Source organism: Catharus ustulatus, chromosome 3 (assembly GCF_009819885.2).
Source record: "Catharus ustulatus isolate bCatUst1 chromosome 3, bCatUst1.pri.v2, whole genome shotgun sequence".
NCBI classification, from domain to species: domain Eukaryota; kingdom Metazoa; phylum Chordata; class Aves; order Passeriformes; family Turdidae; genus Catharus; species Catharus ustulatus.
This window is the reverse complement of record NC_046223.1, coordinates 68539293-68556234: the sequence shown is the minus strand read 5'-3', so window position 1 is coordinate 68556234 and position 16942 is coordinate 68539293. Positions and strand designations below refer to the sequence as shown.

At 37.3% G+C, this 16942-nt stretch overlaps 1 protein-coding gene across 1 annotated transcript in view; it reads left to right on the top strand.

The window, feature by feature from the left end:
- The window catches only part of RFX6 (regulatory factor X6), a 32049-nt gene extending 19377 nt beyond the window's left edge, over positions 1-12672 (top strand). The window contains exons 10-19 of the mRNA XM_033055778.1: positions 1647-1696; positions 2102-2261; positions 3037-3181; positions 4421-4530; positions 6513-6630; positions 7700-7822; positions 9077-9286; positions 9811-10320; positions 11288-11506; positions 12263-12672. Coding sequence (XP_032911669.1) covers positions 1647-1696; positions 2102-2261; positions 3037-3181; positions 4421-4530; positions 6513-6630; positions 7700-7822; positions 9077-9286; positions 9811-10320; positions 11288-11506; positions 12263-12429 — 1812 coding nt within the window. The 3' untranslated portion in view covers positions 12430-12672. The remainder of the gene's footprint in view (positions 1-1646; positions 1697-2101; positions 2262-3036; positions 3182-4420; positions 4531-6512; positions 6631-7699; positions 7823-9076; positions 9287-9810; positions 10321-11287; positions 11507-12262) is intronic.
- Positions 12673-16942: the final 4270 nt, after the last annotated feature.

Here is a 16942-nt window from a genome sequence, read left to right as displayed (position 1 = left end):
TGCTGCTCACAGGTTATGACAGGCCATGGTTTCATGTTACTGAGATGGAACAATACTGGGTTAAGACATTCTTGCCCCTCCTGCTGGTTGCCTTTTATTTCTGTTCCCATGCTGCTAGATGTACCAGCAAAACTACTATACTCTAAACTGGTCTGCGTTTAAAAACAAATTAAGGAATACTTGTTTTGAGGAGCTTTTGTACCATATGAGTTCTTTGATTTAACTCATGGCATGACCACATAAATAATCAAAACTAAGTGACCCTTAGGAGTGTTGCAAAGTTCAGGAATACGTTATAGAGCACTGGGGGAAAAACAAAATAATGCCTTCAAAGTTTCCTGAGTTCTCATTTGGAAAGTCAGATCAGATGATTATTTAGTAGATGCAAGGTATTTAAGTTGCTCTGATAGAACATGCCATAGAAACAGAAAAGGATTCTCATATAAGTATCTATCTAACAGATTTCACATCATGTATTGATGAGAAGAAATCACTGTTGGCTTAATAGTGATTTACATCAAAGGAAAAGACTTGAACCTTTTTAGCTCTGATGCCTTATTGTAATCTGTCTGTCTTTACTTTACAAAAATATGGGGGGGGGAATCCAGAAAAGATGAAAATATTTATTCCTTAGAAGCATATAAAGCTGTGAAGTAAGAAGTGTTTTAGTTAGCATAGTAAAGCAAAGGTAGTTAGCCTCAAGAATCATAATTACTACCCAGGAGATGGGTCATTAAGCCTCATTTAGTTGTAGAGGTTATAATGTACCTTGAGTTTATGAGGTTTTTCTTGCTCTAAATGTGTTGTCTCAATACATTCAATATTAACTTTATTTATGATAGATTAAATGTGACAGAAGAAGAAATACTAGAGGAGCATTAAATTATAAATTGAATAAGACCGAATTTCTCAAAAGTTTGTAAATTTGCTATTGTGCCTCTTATTTGTCTTTCACTATTTCTTATCTATAGTGTTGTATATTCTTGACATCACAGCTGGCAGAAAGAAGAAGGAATTACATTGGATTTTTATCAAACTATTTACATTAATGGAGAAAGGAGATTTCTGGAATATTGTCTAACAACTTTGTCCTCCACAGTAACATTCCCTAGGGGGCATGCAAGATGGCACAGTTTTTTGCCAAAACTATTCCACACCACACTTAGCTACAGAAAACTCTATGGTTAAACTCTGAATGCCTGCAGTGCCATGTCCATTTGGGTAGAAAGAAGAGTCAACAGCATTCAAGGACTTGGGAGATACTTGAGTATCTGCTTTGCAGAGACTTGGTGATGCTAGAGAAGACAAAGTATTTATGCATCTCACTTCTACTGATTTCCCTGCTCTAAGACATGGGGGATAGTGTGTCTTGTTTGTTTTTTTCCTCATTTTACTGCTATGAAGATATACAATGAGATATACAATGGGTGCTTGCTAAGTATATCAGTATCTCATATGTTCCTGTCTAATAGCGATTGGAAAAATCCAGGCATATAAATATCTGGACAGTAGGTTGAATGGCTTTATTCTGTGTAAATTTTCTGTACTTACCACTTTGCAATCTAAGTAGACAAGACAGACATGAATGAATGAATGAATAAATGGCCAGTGGAAGCATGTTGTCATTTTCTGTTAACTTTTTGAAGGTTCTTACAGATGTACTCATCCCTGCAACAATGCAAGAAATGCCAGAAAGGTAGGTATTTGAAAATAATCATGGTACATTCTGATTTTTAGGTGTATTCCACATAAGTACCAGTAATTCTATATCCTAGAGAAATTTCCTCACAGTATTTATCCTCATTTTTAGAGCAGTAGAGTATGTATGACAAAATAGTGTTGGCTCTGAGGGATGCTATAGAACAGCCTTAAAATATTAGATAGCATTTTAGTGTCCCAATTGGCTCCCAATTTTTCACAGAGGAGGCATGTATCAATATGTAGTCAATATACAGATCAAAATGTTTCTTTTGGCAACACCCGAGGAGGAATTTCCGGATATGTTCAGAAGACTAGCCATAGATTGAAACCCAGTTATTTAAACTAATGCCAGACAATGTTTATTTGTGATTCCCTAAATAACTTTTTGTTTCCCTTATAGTTTACTGGCAGATATAAGAAGTTTTGCAAAAAACTGGGAACAGTGGGTTGCTTCCTCTTTGGAAAATCTTCCAGAAAGCCTGATAGATAAGAAATTGCCTATTGCACGAAGATTTGTTTCCTCCCTGAAACGACAGACGTCATTCCTACACCTAGCACAGGTAAACAGAGTAAGGTTATACATTCAAAAATGTGTCATTTGTATTCAGTGTACCTTTCTGGCTGTGAGATACAAAGCATTATTTTTTCAAGGTTGACCTTCAGCCCTGGAAGACTTAAATCTTGTAGTTTTAACTGTGAAATTAGAAAGTGACCATAAATTTATCTGACCAGAACTTGAAACTTTTGTACCAGAAAAAAGAGCAAAGACCATGGCCATAATGAACTGACATGACAGGAACTTTTTTCAATGAAACAATCAAGTGGAATATATGTGTACTTTGCTTAGTATCAAATTGGAAAATACACCTCCAAAAGTTGAAGGTGCACAAAAATTTTGCAGGGGACATAGCTGGGACAGCGGAGCCCAGCTGATTGCAGGGATATTCTGTGCCACAGATCAAAAGCAAAACTGGGGGGAAGTTTGGCAGGGGACCACTGCTCAGGGACATGACTGGGCATTGATTAGTTGGTGATGAGCAATTGTTTCAATTTGTATGACTGGTCTTTGTTGGACTGTATTTTTCTCTGTTGTTTTTTGGTGTTTCTTTAAAACTTTTAAATTATTATTGTTACTGTTGTTATTTTTATTATTTCTTTTTTAAAATTATTAAACTGTTTTTAACCTAACTAACAAGTTTTCTTACTTTTACTTTTTTAATTCTCCCCCATCCCTTGGCAGGGTAAGGAATGAGTGAGTGGCTGTGTGGTGCTTAGCTGCCAGCTGGGGCAAAACCACAACAGAGTCTCAGCATTTTACTTTGCTTTCTCTTGCAGATTGCTCGGCCAGCTCTTTTTGATCAGCATGTGGTGAATTCCATGGTGTCGGATATTGAAAAAGTTGATTTGAATAGCATTGGTTCTCAAGCCCTCCTTGCAGTTTCAGGGAGCACAGACTCTGATGGGGAAGTCTACAGTGAATGTAAGTCCATGGTGACATATTTGTGCCATTAAAAGTAATTCATTTATTCATTCCATGCCATACCAGTCTATTTGGACTGGCTAAGACAGGGCACTCATAGACTCTGTGTTCTCTAATCTATTTCACCATAAACTTCAGTAGGTTAAGGAAACCAGCTGGTTGCCCTAGCATGTCCTACAAGAACAAAAGCTTGTGCTGGAAAGTCATCCCAGCTAGATGACTTTAAATGGTTGCTGAAAAATTCATTTACATGTCAGTTGCAAACCTCTTTTGAAACTTGCTCCTAATTGTATGGGGATATTGCACAGATCAGTTACTGAAAGATTTGTCCAATATTACATTTCATTATGGCTATTTAAATTATTTTAACTAGTTTACTTTTTTTTAAATTGAATTGCATTTTGTTCTGAAAGTTGAGCTTTAAAAATATATGGAATTTTCTATTTAGTGTAGCAGCTATTTTCATATACAGGATAGAGTGAAGTATAAATTTTGAAGTAGTTAATTTTCATATATATTTTTGAAAAATGGGTATAGGCATTTTCTCTGTTAAAAAGAGAACTTTGTCATAGGAGTCGTGTTGATCAGAGTTTCAAGAACTGAAAGGACTAGCAATGTGTTTTCCTGCAAATATTATTATTTTGATTATGAAATTTTGTTCATTTTAATGATTCATAATCCTATTCACATTTTCATTTGAGTTGCCCCTTTTCTACTCTTTGTGTGTAGTTATTTTTTATTTTATTCTTTGTCTTCTTCACACTGGTCAAAAAAGAAAAGAAGAGAAATAACTGGTCATTGAGGCACTTTTTTGAAAATGGGAATTGAGAAAATTAACTTTATGTCTTACTGTGAGAAAGTTGTAAAATATAAAGGAAGCATAGGACACTGCAAATCTGCCATATTACAGAGAAAGCTTTACTAGCAAACATAGTATTAGAAAGGTTTTCAAGATTGAATCTACAAAGGAATGGAAAATACAATAATCCTCTTTTGCTTTTATTTTCTTATAAAAGATCATTGTCTTACAACCTGTATCATTGTAATGCTTAAGTAATTAAAATACATGTGTGTGATGGATGTGTGTGTGTTTGCTTTGCTGGGGAATTACTTATTTCTTCACTGCTCTAATTCTTTGATTTTCCTTTCCATGCTACAATGTTGTCATATGGCTGGTGAGTGGCTTTTTCTCATGTTCAGAATAGAGTGCGATGATATGTTCTCCTTTTTACATGGTAGATGACTCTATTACAGTGTTCCAAGAACTGAAGGACCTTCTAAAGAAGAATGCCACTGTGGAATCATTTATTGAATGGTTGGATACTGTGGTTGAGCAAAGGGTTATCAAGGTACCTTTCAAATGTTCTGCCTGGCTTCAGACCAAATTCTACTCCCCTTACTCCTTATCCAGTCCCACTGATTTTCCACAAGGAATTTTCATCTCTGCTCCTATCTCCTTACTGTGACTGGGAAATTTGTCATTTGGTTTCAAAGATTCCATTATATTAGTTCAAGTTAATCATGCTGGGTGGTTTTACATGTATGACAAACTAAGAAGTATTATAACTAAAACACTAAAATCAACACTTTCACAAACTGTACATGACAGAAACCCTCCCACGTTATGTGTGCGTGCAGAATCACTGGGGGATTACTCCGAGTAAGGTGAGCAAAAGTTGCTTCTTACTGAAGCAAGTCTCTCTTCCATAGTGTTTGGGTGGTACTGTGTGTGGTCTAAGTTACTGCAGCAGGTGAATTCAGAAGTAGCTAGCCTCCTGAAGGATTTCTACATTTCAGGATGGAAGATACAGTTTTGTAGCTTTGTAAGGTGCTTAACACAGTAATTGAGGGTTTTGATGAGATTCCCCTGCCCACCTCCAATTACCAAGATGCATTTTCATCACAAGTATTTTATATGCATGTAGTTATGTAGGGATTAATAAATTACAGCTCAGAACAAAAGAAAGAATTTTGACTTACAGATAAGCAAAAGATATTTACCCAATCTGTGACTCTAATTACTGTGAACTAGTAGAATAAGATGTTACATATTGTTGGCCAAAAGCTGAACGCTGGTCTTCTCTTCTGACTTTTTTTATCTGAAAATGCAATATCTTAATCATCATTTTAGGTAGGATCTTGATATTAATGGATGCAAAAGGATGAGACAGTACAGTTAGCATCAACTGGCTGAGAGAAACTGCCACTTATAGGAAAACCATAGGCATGCCCTTTTTCCTTTCTTCACCTGCTTTTCCAAATTTCAATGGAGGCAGTAAAAATTTCTTCTTTTTTTAAATACTCTGAGTTTCCTAACAATTACTGGCATGTGACCAGCACAGTGAGGAACTTTGGATGATTCAGGGCAGCAGAGTCAAAGCAAGTCCTCACATACACAGAAATCTCCCTAGGCAAAAAAATCTCATTGAAGCCGAGTAATCTCAATTTATTTTAGACTGGAGTGATTATGGTCTAAATTTCATTCCGCAGTTTCAGAAGACAATTCCTGATAAGCAAGTCAGGCAGAAAAGGTGAAGCAATTTTCCATTCAGCATCTACTATGCGATACCATATTATTAAAGCTAACAAGTATGGTTCCTAGCATTGTTTTCCTGCACTTAAGAGAAGAAGTACTAACAAGTTTTGATATGAAGCTAGGTCGACTTGAGCAGAAGCTAATCATTTACAGAACATGTAATCCTTCCACTGCTGTCTGCCTTCTGTTCATGCTAAAGTGTGGCTATTGTCAAACTCACACAACAGCTTCTTTCTGCTTACTGTTTGAGAAAGTAAGAGGGCATATGTTACCACACAAACAAATCACTGCCAGAGCAAAGTGACTGTATGAAATGAGCAGTATTAAAAGCATCACTTTGATCATCATGATAGTAGCATACCATTCTGTAAGAGAAATTCTGACCAGTATTATACAAATTAAATTAAAGTAGAAGGACTAATTTGTATTCCCTGTTTATATGCAATAACAGTGCCAGAGGCACCAGAGGGACCTCCCTTCCTCCCTCCCCTCCCTCGCTCCCTCCCTCCATCCCTCCCTCCCTCCCTCACCTGTACCATCAGGGCCCAAGCAGTAAGCAGTTTTCTTCATCCAACATTGACAGACAACATTCTATGATTGTACTGGAAAGAGTGAAGCTCTGTTTTACTGAGTTAGGTCACACAGCAAGGAGATAGTTTGAATCAGACAGCTTGATTCACTCTGCCATCAGCCTGATTCAAGGACTCCTTGAACTCTCAAGGATATTCGGTTCTTCTCTCCTGTTAGCAGAAAGCAAGCGAGCATACTTAACAGTATTTTACTGTTCTCTTTCAGGCAAGCAAGCAAAATGGGAGGTCTTTAAAGAAGAGAGCTCAGGACTTCCTTCTGAAATGGAGCTTTTTTGGTGCTCGAGTGATGCATAACCTAACTCTAAACAACGCATCAAGTTTTGGTACCTGAGCTTTATAAAAATACTCACATATGTTAAGCACTTACCAGTTTTCCACCATTTTCTGTGCTGAGGAACCCATCCTAATCTAAAAATTATTTGATCAAAGCCACAAATACTGTGTGATGTATTTTTCAAACTAATATTTCACAGTAAATGCTAGCAATATTTTGCTGGGGACCTGTGTCACAGGTTTGTTTTTAAAAGGTATTTTTCTTTTGAATTGCTGTTTTGATACTACTTTGACATTTAAGTCCTAGAAGCTGTGTTTGTTTTAATATGGGAATGACTACATATCTCAATATAAGGGACAAAAGATTTAAATTATTGTTTGAACCTGTGGATCAGGTTTGGTAAAAAAAATACTGTTGTATATAAGTTCTTGTGCATGGTATGTTTTAATAAAAGCCAAAGGAGTTTAGCAGTCACTGCACACTTAATTCTTGGGATCAGCAGATGATCAATTTAACAGTGTTTGTGGCTTTTAAAAATTAAGGCTCATCTTCAGGAATGTTTACATTTTTGGGAGCACTCAGAAAGAACCTTATATAAGAGAGATGATGGCAGAACAAGTGAAACAAACTCTAGTATGCAATTTCGTATGTTTAGCCATAGGTACATTTACCTAAAATTCAGAGGGTATTTGAAATTACTGTAGGAACACATGCGTTTTTTAATATGATATATCCTTGAAATAAGGTCAAAGACTTTACCAGTAATTGTCTGGTTATTTAGCACAAGGCAAACAGAAATAGAGCAGAGGCATTCTAGCAGACTTCAGCCTTATCTAGTTCCACTGTGTGCTCTCTTCAAGTATAAAGCATGTCTCACTTTCATCAGTATTTTTCTTTGATGTAATTAGTGGTCAAATAGCCTACAGGACAGTAAACAATTGAGCTAGGTGGGCCAGTGCAAAGAGAGATTAGAGCTAGAAGTTAGGCACTATTCCTTGTTGGTCTTGCCAGGTCATTTAAAGTCCACAATTATTTGTTTGTTTCACTGGCTTCTTGTGGAGTGGTGAGAGATGGTCACAAAGATAACTCAGCTACTCTCTCTCTTTCTCTTCCAAAAGGTTCTTTTCATTTGATCCGAATGTTACTGGATGAGTACATCCTGCTTGCCATGGAGACACAGTTCAACAATGACAAAGAACAAGAACTCCAGAATCTGCTGGACAAATACATGAAGAATTTAGGTAACTAGAGCTTGGTTTTTTTGCATGTACTCCAGTATCTTTAGAAATTGTTGTAATTGTTTAAACAGAAGCAAGATTACTGTGTTCTCCTGAAGGTGTGGTTATGTGCAACATTGTCAAATCCATGTGAAAAGTTTGAATTCCCACAGCAGTTCATTCCCACCTTCCTACCACAGTTCACTTCATAACATTTTGTTGGAATGTCAATACTAAGGATCACTGAAATTATCTTGGATGCAGCAAAGATGTGTAGGTACATCTGAAGGGGCATTAACTGAAGTGTGAAAAGAGGGATAAGTAGAAGAAAAGGCAGGAATTGGTAATCCAGTTTTTCCCCAAAACGTAAATATGTAATTACAACTTGAACTAGGAGGCTATTAAATGTTACCAAAGTGCAAATGTGCCTTCAACATTGGAACACATGTTTGGAGTCCTATTTGCCATATGGTTGAAGTATTACTATATGGAAGAGAAATAAGATATTTGGAAAACAGTATCCTTAACATTTTCTATCTACCAGGCTTCTTCAAAGTTAGACAGTTTTAAATTATATATTCCAGGTCCTTTTGCTATAAAAAGAATGAAGATTGATTTGGATCAAGTTCTGGTCCAAGTTAATCCTTAAAAATGTAGTGAAACCAGAAACTTGCAGGGTTATTTTTTTGTTAGCATTAGTACTGACAGTCAGTCCTTAACTTTTTGATTGTTGTTGCTCTAAATCTGCACTTTGCTGCAGAAAACATGCATAGAACTTGTCTGACAGTAGATGTTGCACTTCTTTCAATTCCTTCCTTCCTTTCAGCCTCCAGGAGAAAAACTTGGCCTGCGTGACAGTTGCCTTATCCTTGTGTGTTTAGGTGAAGTACTTGAAATCAGGACATAAAATCATGGTTTCCTCTGAAGAACAGTAAAACTTACTTTATCAGTAGTCTGCAAAAAGCTGAAGAACTCCTGAATATAACAAATGCTTTTCTCTAGATATCAATATGAGAAGAGAGTTCAAGCATTCTGAAGTTGCCATTGTTAATTCGTTAGGATGAAATGTTGGTCCTGATTAATTCTTAATGCACTTTACTTGATTTCATTGTTGACATTTACTTGAAGGAAATAAATCTGATTCATATCTTCACTATGATGGCTTCAGTAAGGAGCTGATACTGTGTGATGTAGATCTGTGGTCAGGGAAAATGATACAGAATTTATGTGCAGTGGGGATACGTAACAGCCAACAAGGGTTTTCATTTACCCTTCCAGATGCAAGCAAAGCCACCTTCACTGCCTCACCAAGCTCCTGCTTCCTAGCAAATCGCAACAAAGCTGCTCCTCTGCCCAGTGACACTTCAGTCAAAAATGAGTGCCTAGGAGAGCAAACCTACGTGTCCTTGTCAGCTGGCCAGCCCAGCAGTGCACCTTCTGGTCTGACCCCCTTCACCACAGGAGATGGGGACAGTATGCAGCTGACAGGTGTGTATCAACTCTTCCAGCTTCTCCTTCCCTAATTTGCCTGTTAGTCTTTTGGTTCGTGGTAACATATTGCTGTAGAGGAGTGATGACCACCTGCATTTATGAAGACCTTTAGTAAACAACATTTCAGGAGCTTGCCTTCTGTGGTGATTTACAGAAGTCAGTAATTGTAATTACTCTGCCAGTAATAGTTCCTATTGGAAAAATGGCAAAACTATCTTAGAACTCTTGGCTTGGTGAGGTTCTTGTGAGGAGAGAATGAACAGTAAACCTGGAGCACATAAGGATTCTAACTGTTGGAAATTCCCACTGAACGTGCCACCTTGAAGCTGGAGTATGAAAGTGGGGAGCTTTATAGCCTGAAGCCATGAAATAAAAGTTGTGAATTATATAGGTGGCAGGCGACCAGTGCGTATCTTTTGTAAAAGTTTAAAATTATTATCTGCACTTCATTAGAGGGTTTGTGCCTTGACAGCAGTACTGAGATGTGGACACTAATCATGGTTAATGTCTATTTTTTCCAGATCAAATGGAGCTGTCTCAAAGCACTGGTCACCTCATGACGCCACCCATTTCACCAGCCATGGTCAACCGAGGAAGTGTTATCAACCAGGGGCCAATGGCTGTGAGACCTCCCAGTGTAGGTCCCATGTTATCGACACATTCAGAGTGCTCTTCCTACTCTGAACCCCTTTATCAGACTCTGTCACAGACAAATCAAAATTACTATGGAAACAATTCCAATTACCAGGCTATGTTCAGAACACAGGCCCATTCCACTTCAGGAGTTTACGACCACAGAGCAGAACCCAACCGATTCAATGCCTTGAGTGAGCAGCAGTTCTCCAGAGACTACTTCAGCAACAGCTGTGCTGTGTCTCCCTACAATGCCAGATCGCCTTCCAGCTATGGTCCCTCCAGCATGTCTCAGGACACACACAATATGCAGTTTCTGAATACCGGGAGTTTCAATTTCTTGAGCAACTCAATATCTACATGTCCAGGAGCAGCTTATCCTGCTAATGCTTCCAATGGTATTAATACGTATTTTCTTTTTCCCTTTCCTTCTTTTTCATTGCTGGAGTAAAATACTTCTTCTTTGCCTTTTTTTCCTATGGAAGATGGATTTCAGCTTTTCTTTATACATTCCTGTTTTCTACTTCTCTGATAACACACAGAGATTGTAAAGCAGCTTAATAAGCTACTTAAGGGTTTATTTTCCTCTGGTGAATCCTCAGTTGACCTCAGATGCATCTGCTGCCCTATGCTAATCTTACTTTGGTTATCATCACCATATCTTGCACAGAGGAAGCAAAACCAAGATGACCTTGTGGTTTAACAATCTCTTGAAAAGCCTCCAAAACATTTGCTATGAAACTAAAGCAGACACAAGCTAGCTTACCTCTGGGATGAGCGTAATGGACCATTCTAGTTATAGGGTGAAAAGTATAAAAATGTGCATTACCAATAGTTTGGGACTTTGTCCCTCTCATTTCTCGCTTCAAATGTAAAATTACTGCTTCAGAGGTATAGTCAGCAAAACACCTCCCTCTTCTGGAGAAAAGACACAGTGGAAATGCTGCCTTCATATGGATTTGTCTATGCAGTGAGTACATATTACCCTACAGATTTTCTTTCCATGCATTCTTTCCTTGGCTGTAAGCTTCAGAAGGAAGCACTGGACTGTGGATAGGACTCCCCATGGTGTCTCTTAAGGCCACTGATTGTAGACTGTGTTTGATTCTGAGCTTAAAAAGAAAGAGCAGTTTTCTGTACTGAAGGCATGAACCCTTACCATCTTTTGGTTTCCTTGTTACCACCTCTCTTTTGAGTCAGTCCTTGCATATGCTGCTTGTTTTCCTAGGCTGTGTGTGTACATAAATAATTTTATTGTGAAGGGCTTCATCCAGTAACAAATACTGTTTTTCCAAGGTTATCACAGGCTCATACACCACCCAGTATTTTCATTAATCTTTTTTTTTCTTTTTAATTTTCGATTAGGATATTATGGAAACAGCATAAATTATTCAGAATCTCACAGACTTGGAACAATGGTGGACCAACATGTGTCTGTAATCAGTAGTGTCAGCAGCATTCGGCCGCTGCCATCCTACAGTGATATACATGATCCACTGAATATCTTGGATGACAGCAGAAGAAAACAAACAGGCTCATACTACGCAGAGTCCTCACCTTCGATTGCCTGCCGGACCCCTATGCGTAAGTACAGCCAACAACTGAGAAGCAGCTATGAATGTTTTAGCATCCTAACAAATGCTGAGTATTAAATTGTAGCTCACATACACAGTATATGAAATGCAACATAGAGATGAAACAGCTCTGTACTTAGGGTGTATTATAAGATTATTTTCCTTAAAACTGAGTTTAATATATTTGCTTCCTTAAGGAGGTCTATGATCCATTGTCCATGAGGAGTGGAATAATTGGCCTGAGTTGCATAAAAATATGTATTAGGAAGCACTTCCTAATTATTAAGTAAACTAATGATAGACTTTTCTAGGGTCTCATGGGGATCCTCACTGTCAAACAGATCAAATGAATCCTGGATCAGGGGTGTTTCAGTTTATATGTCCTGTGCTCTGCTCCCCCATCCTGTGCTTCAGCAACTATGTGTTTTGGGTGAAGCTCCCACTGGCAGTGAATTTTAGGCAGAAATACCCAATCCTGAAGGGTTTGTTTTGGTACATGCCTTAAAATAGCAAATGAAGTTGCTTTCACATTCCAGAAATGGTTGCATGGAAGATATAAAAAAGATACACACTAGGGCACTTTATTTCTATACAAGATTACATCTTCCTACTGCTTACCTGTTAATCTTGTACAGAAGATCAGACTTGTGTCCTTCAGATGATGTGATAGGAGATAGGATTTTCCATCGAACAAAACTGGATTGTGATTTCTGTTAAATTCAATATATTGAAAACTTGCAATGATGGTAACCTTTTTTCCCCACAGCTTCAAACTTGCAAGCCACATCTTCTTCACAGTGTATGTATGGAACATCTGGTCAGTTCCCTTCCCAGGAAAATCTGGAGGTCCATGCCCCACCAAGCAGAGATATGGTGCCATCTTTACCACCAATCAACACTGTCTTCATGGGAGCAGCTGCTGGAGGAACCTAATTGGGAGAGATGTGTCTGTGCCCTAAGCTGACTTTCCAACCCCAGATATTAAGGCTATGATGATGATGATCCCCTTCCAAGTTGGTGGAAGATAGAAGTATTACATATAGGTGTTAAAGGAGCCATTTTAGCAATGTTATCACCCCTCCACACAAAAAATACCTATCTTTAGATTGAGTCCTGCTTGTGAATCTCAGGATTGTTCTCACCATTACAGCTTTTTAGTCAGAAATTCAGGGTAAGCAGAAAGAGCTAGTGATTCTTGCATGCAAGAATAAGTTGTAAAGAAATTATTACATCTATTACTAATTTATTAAAAATGGTATTTTAGTCTTTCCCTTATATCATTTTATATATATATATATAAAATGTTTATTTAATGCCTGTGTTGCTCATTATTTATTAGGATCACAGAGTAACTGTTTACTTTCTCATATTTGACAGATTGTCAAATATTTGTATCCTACCTCCTATGGAAATGTTTACAAGGTCAGTTTTTACTGTTTTAAATGAAACTAAGCCAAAACTTTAAGTTTTTTACTGTTGTGCGTTGGAAAGTCAATTTCAAATGTTTAGTGCCTACTTGTGTAAGTCCTCAGGAAATAAATAAAACATATTATGGAGATTTTATTTCTCTTGCTCTTAAAATAAAACCAACAAAACATGCAAATATCATAAGGTAACTAGCTGCAGTAGCCTGCTACTGTAGCTGGATAACTGAAGGAAATGAAACTATGCCACTAAATGTCATGGGATTTCAGAATTACCTCTGATATGAGCCCGAAGTTTCTTCTGATGGAAATCCATAAAAATACATTCATCAACTTTCATTGGTTTAGGGCAACTGTGTACACTGAGACCAAAAGTAATAAAGATTATTTTTAAAATATTGCACCCCTTCAGATAGCTATTTTAATTTTTAAAAGTGTTTTATGAGTGCCATGATAATCTGCACACAAACACACATTTATTTATGTTTTTGTAGAAGCCTAGAACACTCACTAACAGTGTTACACAGGACAGAGAAGAGAACACACAAAACAAACTTCTTGCTATGCATTCATGAAATAGCAGGTGTTATTTTATAATCAGATTGTCCCAACACTGGATTCAGGTTTGGATTTAAATCCACTCCCATTCAGTCCATTAAATATTTGCTGAATATTGTGGAATTGAAGAAAAAGTGCATTTTTTGGTGGAGGAAAATGAATGCTACCAGGATGAAGCTTTTCTTTCTAATTTTGTAAAACTTCCTTTAGTATCTCTCTATCATGAGAAGTCTGACTGCAGAAAAGCAATCAAAAGCATTGACTGGACTAGGTCGTGAATAATTCTGGATATGAAACACTTTATATAGAAAAAAGTCACAATAGTTCTGTAATTGAGAAGTGGAAGACTTCAGCTCAAAATTGCTCCCTAATTCAGGATTGAGACTTACCCTGTGACCAAAAGTACCATAATGGTGCAATAAAGCTTTGGTTTCTGTACAAATTCACAATGAGATACAATGGTAACACAGATTGTTCAATATTTATTGGACAAAGCTTTGTAGCAAATGAAGTAAGTACTGCATAGGAGTTCTTTCTTCATGGCTGTTCAGGATATATTTTGTCCTAAATTAGTCCTATAAAAGTCAGGTTCCCTCACTGTGTGTGCAGGTCACCTCTATAGTCAGTGACAGGAGAGGAGATACCTCTTGTTCCAAGGATTTTAGATGGGAAGGGGAGTACAAAGGTAAGGGATATGCGACTAGAGCAAGAGATACGTCGCTATCCTGAAATCCTTGGCTCCCTTAGCTAACAAATGACATGGCACAAATAATTAATTTAAGGTCAAAACTTCCAGATTGTTGAATGCATGTGAGGGGAATATGTAGAATTTAGGGAAAGCAGGCAATCACTAGTAGGGTCTTAGTCCATTAAGCTCTACATAAAAAGAAATCTGTGTACATAATTTCTTGTAGGGAATATGGGATTTATATGCACCATTTCCAGTAATTTTCTTCTTGTTAAGTGAACTATTTTGCACTGGGGTATGTTGGGTTTTTTTGGTTTTTTCCCTCCCATAAATTACTGTATCTGCACATTATCTGAGGTATGATCGTATGCCATTAAATGTGCAGGTTCTCCAGAAGGCTGCCAAACACTAGGCAGCATGAAGTATCACACTGTTGGAAATTGCAGTTCATTGTCAAGAGAAAAGAGTAATAAAAATATTCTAATATCCAAATAGCCAGTTGAGAGAATTCTCTCATAGTGCTACATTGTAATTGTAACTAGCAAAGCCAAATGAGAAATTTTCATTTTACGTTCCATTAGTTCAATCAAATAAGTGGTTTGATGAATTCAGTATGTTTTGTCTGTATAAAATGAAGTAACTCATAGCTTTTGTGAATAGCCCATGGGAAGATTTTTATTTTTTGTGTTGTAACAGTAAATTATATGAAGAATTAATGGAGTCACTATTTGGTGGATTTGTATTAGTAAGTTCAGTTGCATTTCTGTGGATACATTAATACATTGATTTTAATATATACATACCTGAAAATCTGTGTTAAAAATTGTACTTACTGAGTACAATCTGTGTCAAATTAATCACGCTTAAAGGAAAAAACAAAACCTTTTTTTTCTGAGAAAGAAACATGAAAAATTAAATCCTTTTGATCTATTTGTCAGTATCAATTACTCTGAACTAGTGCTACAGGCAACAGAGCTGGGTGAGCAAGTCAAATTTGCTTCCCCTTCTAAAGCAAAAGTGATTCTAATACAAATTGTATCAACTATGAGGAAGCAGTATTGGAGAAAAGCCAATTGTCTTGTGTGCCATGAGCCCATGCCTAGCTGGGCAGAATTTGTACTGGAAGAGGGGTGCAGTTCTTTGACCCCGAAGGTAATTAGGACCATGGGAATATTGCTCCAAACTCAAAATTAATAAGAAAGTTGGCCTTTACCTTTAAATGTGTAATGAAAGTACTTGTGAAAAATAAATTGTTCTGTCATACCACATGCCAAATTGCTGGTCAGATCAGCATCCTGTCTCCATCTTATGTATAAGTCATTGTTGGTCACTGAGAGGAAGGGAGGGAGTCTTCAGTGCAGAGTCATTTAGCAGAATCTCATACCTGATGCAGTCTTTTAGAAGGTCACAGATACACAGGAGTGGGAACAGATGTTTTGTATGATGCAGCACAGTACCATTTCCCTCAGTGTGGGGTCAGGACTGAGTGGACTTTAGGCTTATGAAGCAAGAAGCAGTGGTACAAAAAAAAAATCCCCCATCTTAGAGCACTTGCAGAAAATCTGTAGAGATGTTTTCAGTCTTAGAAAAGCAGGTATTTGACACTAAAGAAATAATACAGGTCACACCTCTGTGGACAGAGATGTACTGTTACAGGCTGGGCATCCCACAACAACCAACATCACAGTGCTAAAAGCAAAACTGGCCATCAAGCTAAACTTAAAAGGGTTGAGGCTGCCTGCTAGTGATTAGATTAGCATAATTCAGGGGGCTGAACCTGCTTTTGAAAACTGAGGATAGATTAGAATTGCTTTTAGGTTTGATGTGCTGCAGATTGTAACTGACAGGCTTTCATATGAATAGTTTTGGGTTATGGTTTAACTGGAATTACTAACCTAACTTTAAAGTTTGGATTAAATTTTATATTAGCCAAGGGATGTAGTCTGGACAAGGATGGGCTAGTTGGTATGGGCCTTAGGACTGTTGCAAATAAAGGTTGGTAAAGCTATGCTAAATTGCCTGTCTGAAACAGGTTGCAGATTTAGTTTTTATGATGAAGTCTATAGGATTTGGGAATACTAAGTGGCTGCTTAGAGGGACCCAGAAACTATGCTTAGTTCTAGAAAAAGCAGAATGTAAAGAGAAATATAATAAATAAATAAATATGTAAATATATATTACTATTGTACTCAGAACTGTAATTATAATTTACTTAGAACAGATAGAAGTGAGGGGTTTCTACACGTCTAGCAGGGGTTGTTGAGCTTACACAAAGCTTACTGTCAGACCAGATGATCTACTTGTAATTCCTTCAAGGTCTAGCCTTAAGACTAGTCTTAAAACTGATTTGAAATTTGCATTTGGAAAGAAGTTAAGCCATTTAGGATGAAGCCTGATCTAGAAGAAAAAAGTGAGACTAATTTGGAATTTTAGGTAATGGAGATCCCACTATGAATCATACTTCCAGGCTATCATTATGAAATCTGAAATTATGGTTGGGGTTCAGGCCAACATGTAGCAATGAATTTGAACTAATTTAAGACCTTCATAGATTTGTGGTTATTATTGACATTAATAAGAGTCATTAGTGCTAGATAAGAGTTGAAGTAAAAGTCTATGACAAGGTCAGTAACTGTGTAATGCAGGATCAATGCATGTCTAAGTAGACATTAGCTGAAACTTCTTTGATGGAAAGGAGATGCACCTTTCATAGCTTAAGATGAGAATGATATCTTTAATGGAAAAACTGTAGACCTGTAGCCTCAAGAGAGATGCT